At 46.6% G+C, this 7,082-nt stretch overlaps 1 protein-coding gene across 2 annotated transcripts; it reads left to right on the top strand.

The window, feature by feature from the left end:
• Positions 1 to 5,754, top strand: LOC138813442 (CD209 antigen-like protein 2). Of its 2 annotated transcripts, none has more exons than XM_070001873.1 (6): positions 1 to 170; positions 524 to 613; positions 947 to 1,018; positions 1,457 to 1,608; positions 3,182 to 3,288; positions 3,996 to 5,754. In XM_070001873.1, the coding sequence occupies exons 1-6, from the start codon at positions 101 to 103 to the stop codon at positions 4,147 to 4,149; spliced, it is 645 nt and encodes a 214-aa protein (XP_069857974.1). In that variant the 5' UTR covers positions 1 to 100; the 3' UTR covers positions 4,150 to 5,754. The 2 variants fall into 2 exon arrangements, with proteins under 2 accessions (XP_069857974.1, XP_069857973.1); XM_070001872.1 differs by having other exon boundaries at positions 3,179 to 3,288.
• The last annotated feature ends 1,328 nt before the right edge of the window (positions 5,755 to 7,082 follow it).

Raw genomic sequence — 7,082 nt, 5'->3', positions numbered from 1 at the left:
CTGTGGTCACTAGCAAGGCCAGGGAACTGGGGGTGGGAAGTGAGCCTGGGCTGGGACTATAGGCATTCTGGGGACACTCTGCCATTCAGAGGAAGAGGTGATGGTCAGCAGCAGGTTTTCATTTAGAGGCTCTGGGCTTGAACCACAGCCTGGATCCCACCATTCTACAGGTACAATGTGGGTAGATGCTGATAAGGGCCGGAAGGCACCTCCTGGAGACATGGGAACAGAGAAGCAGAGGTTACGGCAACTTGGAGGACAAAGTCCAGCTCTAGAAAGTAGGATAAGATTTTGGCGTGTAAGTGGGGTAGGGGAGCTACGATCTAGAACCTGTGTGCTTGGAGACGAGGCTGGTACCAGGCCAGAATCTTGCTTTCTTTAACTTTCTCTGGTCCTGCAGGGAGGAGGAGGGAGGTGAAGATGAGATGGAGTTCAATGCCTTCTTCAGGAGTTTACTATATTCCCTCCCACTTCAGGTGATGGTGGGGACTTCAGCTCCAGAAACCCCTATTTCTCTCCCTAGGCCATCTGGGCCATGGCCTTGGGCCCCTGCTACTGCAGCTGCTCTTCATCACTCTCTTTGTTGGGGTCCTGGTGACATTCCTTTACAGAGGTGAGGCAGGCCTGCAGGCGGGGTGTTTATTGCTCTGGTGCAGTAACCAGATTCAGGAAGGAACTAGGGAAGCTGGGGGGAGGGGCAGGAAGAGTCTAGGGTCAAAGATTCCAGAGCCTTCTAGAGGCTTCCCTGCTGTAGGGGAGGGAGAACAAGGGAGAGTCTTGGATGCTTCAGCTTCAAATGGGATTGAACCAACACCTTCCATCTTTGAAATGATATTCTTGATGGATTTAGGGGGGGTGTGTGCAGAAAAAATTTGACTAAATGTCCACCCTGGGTGTGCAGTGATTATAGCTTCTGTTTTTTTTGTGTGTGTGGGGATGTGTACAGTACCCAAGAACCCCAGTGACCAGAAACAGGAGAAGATCTATCAAGAACTGAATCAGCTGCGATCTGGAGTAGGTGAGTGGTGAAATGTCTGGGTGGCCGAGGGGACCCCCCTCCCCACCTCAGACGAGGTCCCTGTGCGAGTGTCGCTGGCCCTCTCTGAGCTTCAGTTACCTCCCCTGTAAATTTAGAACCCTGGGTTAACATCAAGGTGGCACTTGGTGTTCCTAGGGGATGGGAGCGGGGTGGTGGTAGTGCATGCACATAATAGGTGTTCAGTTAAGCCAAGGTCCTGCTGCTGTCTGTTCTGAGCTCTAAGGCCCCTATGTCTCCCAGACTAGAGATGAGCCCATGATGCCTGGCTTCTGATGGGGGAGAAGGGGTTCAGAAAGTGGAGAGGAGAATGACATTAAGAGAGGGAGGGCCCTGACTGTTGAGGGCTTGAAGGTTGGGGGGCCGACAGGAATGACATCCATGGATGAGTCCAGCCTGACCCTCCTCCTCCTCTCCTAGACCGCCTGTGCCGGCCCTGCCCCTGGGACTGGACGTCCTTCCAAGGAAACTGTTACTTCTTCTCCAAGTCCACCCGAAACTGGACCGATTCTCTCATCGCCTGCCAGGAAATGGGGGCCCAGCTGGTGATCATTGAAAACTTGGAGGAGCAGGTGCGCTAATGGAGCCTCTGTTGGTGTGGGGCTTGCACTCAACCGATGTTCAGGTGGAAGGAGGCGGTGGGGGCACACAGCTGTCAGGAGGAGGGGCTGGGTACCCCTCCTGGAAAGTAGTAGAAGAAGGGGGGAATGAGACAAGGTGACAGGCAAGCTGTGAGCACGAGCAAGTGGCTGGGAGAATGCCTAACATGTAAGTCATCCCCACAGGTGCTTTGGCTTTTTTTTTTTTTTTTTGGTCAGTTGTAGGGATTGAACTTGGGACCTGGGCACTGTCCCTGAGCTCTTTCGGTCAAGGCTAGCACTCTACTACTTTGAGCCACAGCACCACGTCTGGTTTTCTGGTGGTTCATTGGAGATAAGAGTCTCATGAACTTTCTTGCCTGGGATGGCTTGGAACCACAATCCTCAGATCCCTGCCTTCTGAGTAGCTAGGATGAGAGGCGTGAGTCACTGGCGCCCAGCTGTATCTAAAACATGATCTGGGGCTGGCCATTGGTGGATCACCCCTGTAATCTTAGCTACTGAGGAGGCTAAGATCTTAGGATCTCAGTTCCAAGCCAGACTGGGAAGGAAAGTCCATGAACCCAGGAACCACCAAAAAGCCAGAAGTGAAGCTGTGGTTCAAGGGTTAGAACACCATCCTTGAGTACAAAAGCTCAGAGACAGAGCCTAAGCCCTAAGTTCAAGAACACACACACACACACACACACACACACACACACACACACACACACACTCTCTCTCTCTCTCAAAATCAACAAAAAAAAATCAATAAACCCTCTTCCACAAAACAAAACAAAACTTGTTTTCTGGGGCAGGCAGGAAGGCATCCTGATATAGGCCAGTTGCCAATTTCCTTGGTGTAAATATTGGCAGCAAAACTGGTGCCACACGTGCAATGGGGCATCACCTAAGGCAGAGCTGAAAACAGGTGATGTGCCTGAGCCATAATGGTGACCCGCTAGGGTCTGAGTCCACTAAACCTACTCTTGTGGGTTGCTCTTGTGGCATGCTCAGAACTCCTTATGTAGGTAATCAGACAGTGTCAAACATGTCTGTGCAGAAGCCAGTTTGTGCCATGGTCTGCTTGTGAACCATAGCACACCTGGCCACACAGTGCCAGGGTAGGGGTGCTCACACCTTTTAAGCACACTTAGAGCAGTGAAGAGTCACACCTTAGAATGCTGGGTGGCAGGTTGCAAGGAGAACCTTTTCCCAAAGAGACTGGGGAGACACGACTCAAAAAAATAATAGGGGACAACCAGGTGCCAGTGGCTCACACCTGTAATCCTAGCTACTCAGGAGGCTGAGATCTGAGGATTGTGGTTCAAAACTAGCCCCAGGTAGGAAAGTCTGTGAGACTCATATCTCCAATTAATCACCAGACATCTACAAGTAGAACTGTGACTCAAAGTGCTAGAGTGCTAGCCTTGAGCAAAAATGAGCTCAGGGACAGTGCCCAGGCCCTGAGTTCAAGCCCCATGACTGACAAAAAAACAACAACAAACAAACAAATGAATGAAAACCCAAACAGAGGACTCTGACTCCTTTTCTCTCCCTCCAGAAGTTCCTAAAATTCAACTTGCCGAAAAAACACCGAGCTTGGATTGGGATCTCAGACTTGGAAAAGGAAGATAATTGGCAGTGGGTGAATGGTTCAGCTCTGTCGCATAGGTAAACCCAGACAGAATGAAACACCTTATTGAATGTGTGTGTGTGTGTGTGTGTGTATGCGCAAGTGTGTGAGAATGGAGTGTTCCTTTTTTTTTTTTTTTTTTTGTCAGTTGTAGGACTTAAACTCAGGGCCTGGGCGCTGTCCCTGAGATCATTTTGCTCAAGGCTAGCACTCTACCACTTTGAGCCACAGCACCACTTCTGATTGGTGGTGGTTGATTGTAGATAAGAGTTTCACAGACTTCACTACCTGGGCTGCCTTTGAGCCCAAATCCTCAGATCTCAGCCTCCTGAGTAGTGAGGATTATAGGTGTGAGCCATTCATACCCAGCAGAGAGGAAATTTTGATATAAAACCTAGACTACCTGGTTTGTATATATCTGCTGTGTGTGTGTGTGTGTGTGTGTGTGTGTGTGTGTGTGTGTGTATGTGTGTGTGTGTGTGTGTGTGCTGGTACTGAGGCTTGAACTGCAGGCTTCCTGCTGTTGCTTAGCTTTTTCTCTCAAGGCTGGTGCTTCACCACTTAAGCTCCATTTCCACTGCTTTGTAGCTAACAACAACAACAACAACAAATCTCACCCAGTAGACAGAAGGGTCTAATGTCAAGACCCACCAGGCAGATTATTGGGTCCAGAACAAGGCTTGTCTGCCATTTTGTGTGTGATGAATGAGAATGACCTCAGGCCTGTGTGCATGGGTTTTTGCAGCTTTAGCACATATTGGAATGAAGGAGAGCCCAACAACCAGGAAGATGAAGACTGTGCAGAATTTAAAAAAAGAGGTTGGAATGATGAGAAGTGTGCATTTAAGAATTTCTGGATTTGCAAGAAACCTGCCTTGTCCTTCTGCTCCCATAAATGAAGCCAGGGTTTTTCAAACCCTTATAGCTTTTATTTTTCCTGCCAAGAAGCAGAACTTCCCTCAGATTTATGCCAGCACCTTCTCCTCATTGGGTGGGAGTTGGATCACTGGATGCTTCACTTTCTCTCTGGGACTTCTCTAATTCCTCCTCTCCAATGGAGGTGCAGCCATTGGGGTCCTTCCTCTGATGTCCCCAGCTCCTCATTGTGTTGTTGTTGTTGTTGTCGGTTGTGGGGCTTGAACTTGGGACCTGGTGCCATCCCTGAGCTCTTTTTGGCTCAAGGCGAGTACTCTACCACTTTAAGCCATGGGGCCACTTCTGGTTTTCTGGTGATTCATTAGAGATAAGTCCATGGACTTTCCTGCCAGGATTGGCTTTGAACCATGATCCTCAGAGCTCAGCCTCCAGAGTAGCTGAGATTACAGGCGTGAGCCACCAGTACTTGGCTAAATTAACTTATTTTAACAGTTCATCAATGCCTTGGGTATTAGGTTACAAAACATCCAGCTCTCATTTCTTGTAGTGGAGGTTATGGCAAACCTCGAGTTGAACCTTCCAAATCTCTTAAGGGAAGACTTGTTATGCAATCATTGGGAATTTTTGGTAGAGACACAGTCATCTAGCCCCTTCCTGTCTGGATTGCTTTAAGAAGCTGATTTCTAAATATTGGGCTCATTCCTGGTCACATGGGTGCAGCAATATGAAGGTTTAGCCATGTCTGCCTGTCTTCCCATGGTGTGGACTGTGGCATCATTGCAGCATCTCCACTACATTTCCTTTCCTTTTCCATTCCTGTAACATAATAAAAATTCACCCATTTGGCATTTCTTCAGATTCCTGAGTGATAAGAATAAATTTTTGGGGGTAACTTATGAACAACAATTTCCTTTAGCTAGATGCATCAGCTCATGCCTTCAATCTTAATCACATGAGAGGTGGAGATCAGAAGAATCAGTTCTAGTTTGAGGCCAGCAAAAATTTCATCTAACCACTGAGTGCTGGTGGCTCATGCCTGTAATCCTAGCTACTCAGGAGGTTGAGATCTAAGGATCATGGTTCAAAACCACCCCAGGCAGGAAAGTCCATGAGACTCTTATCTCCAGTTAACCACCAGAAAGCTGGAAGTGGCACTATGGATTAACTGGTAGAGAACTCACCTTGAGCTGAAGAGCTGAGGGACAGCACCCAGGTCCAGAGTTCAAGACCCATGACTGACAAAAAAATGAGATCTAAAATGCACTAGGATATGATAAATTATACAGGATTCTAGAGACTTGGGAACATTGAGGCCAAAAGAGGATACTCTTAGGAGAGAAACACAAAAACACAATGCCTAAGTGCCTCTTCATGTCTTTATAAAATACTGAAACCAACTCCAAGATATGGAAACATGAGCTTACCTTGAGCCTCTATCCTCCAGCCTGCTAACTAAATAGGATTACACACATGAGCTTCTCAGCTAGCTAAGAGCCTTTTTAAAAGAAAGACTTTTCTATACCAGACATTTGTCTAAAAGATTCCATTTTATGCTGGGTGTCAGTGGCTTATGTTTTGAATCCTAGCTACTCAGGAGGCTAAGATCTGAGGATCGTGGTTCAAAGCCAGCCTGGGCAGAAAAGTCAGTAAGACTTTTATCTTCAATAAACTACATATATGTATATATACATACATACATACATATATGTATATATACATGTATATGTATGTGTGTGTGTGTGTGTGTGTGTGTGTGTGTGTGTGTGTGTGTGTCCAGAAGTGAGCTGTGGCTCAAATGATAGAAGGCTAGCCTTGAGCAAAAGAAGTTCAAGGACACCAGACCTGAGTTCATGGCCCAGGACTAGCAAGTGTGTGTGTGCAGGTGCGTGTGCGTGCACACGCACACATGCACTCGTTGTGTGTGTGTGTGTACACGTGTGCATGCACACGCGTGCACACACACAAGATTCCATTTTATACAGATACTAAAGGGGACTGGTGCCAGTAGCTCATGCCTGTAATCCTTGCTAATCAGGAGGCTGAGATCTGAGTATCATTATTCAAAGCCAACCAGGGCAGGAAAGTCAGTGAGATTATCTCCAATGAACCACTGGAAAACTGGAAGTGGTACTGTGGCTCAAGGTGATAGAGTTCTAGCCTTGAGTGAAAAAGCTCAGGGACAGAACTCAGGCTCTGAGTTCCAAGCCTCATGACAGACAAAAAAATCCCCAAACCAAACCAAACCAAACAAACACCCAAAGGGGTGAGTATGTATTGATTTGAAGGGACTATATGAAGTCTCGACCAGCAGAAAATATTGTTTTGATCTGACAGGACCATTGTAAAACTGTATTAGTAGATGAATTTATATGTACACTGTAGTGTATGTGTGCTACATCACAACTGATGAATAAAAAATATGTGCATGAAATAATGGTTCAAATAATTTTTCCTCTGTGTGCAGGGCGGGGAGGGGGGAGGTTATTGGAGCTTCAACTCAGGGCCCTAGTGTTGTCCCTTAGCTTTTTCACTCAAGGCTGGCACTCTATCACTTGAGCTTTTGGGTGGTTAATTGGAGGTAAGAGTCTCATGAATTTTCCTGTCAGGGCTAGCTTTAAATCACGATCCTCAGATTTCAACCTCCAACTTCATCAGCACCAAACAATCATGCTTCCTTCTAAATCTAGCCTATTGGTAATGCTCTTCACTTTGTTTTATTTGATTTGTGGAGCCTTTCCTTTCTGAAATTTGACTTTTTTCCCCCAGAATCTCTAGTTTTTCATTGAATTTCTGACCAACTCTTCAACTGACTTCCTCAACTCAATCATCTATTTGTTGTCTCTTTTTAAGATGATTGATCAGACAACTGGCTTAATTTAAAATTAGACTTTTGGATTCTTTGGCATTTCATCATGTCAGCATCTTTCTATTTAGTTGTTGAAGAATTCTGAATTTT

This window comes from Dipodomys merriami, unplaced genomic scaffold, assembly GCF_024711535.1.
Source record: "Dipodomys merriami isolate MVZ:Mamm:240054 unplaced genomic scaffold, mDipMer1.0.p SCAF_6, whole genome shotgun sequence".
In the NCBI taxonomy this organism is placed as follows: Eukaryota; Metazoa; Chordata; class Mammalia; order Rodentia; family Heteromyidae; genus Dipodomys; species Dipodomys merriami.
This window is presented reverse-complemented; position numbering and strand designations above follow the sequence as displayed.

Bases quoted from the DNA above. Each gene is read 5' to 3' on its own strand.
- LOC138813442 (XM_070001872.1), top strand. From the start codon at position 101: ATGGTCAGCAGCAGGTTTTCATTTAGAGGCTCTGGGCTTGAACCACAG. The intron at 1,609-3,178 runs GTGCGCTAATGG...CTCTCCCTCCAG, and splicing joins TTGAAAACTTGGAGGAGCAG to AAGTTCCTAAAATTCAACTT. The intron at 3,289-3,995 runs GTAAACCCAGAC...GGGTTTTTGCAG, and splicing joins GGTTCAGCTCTGTCGCATAG to CTTTAGCACATATTGGAATG.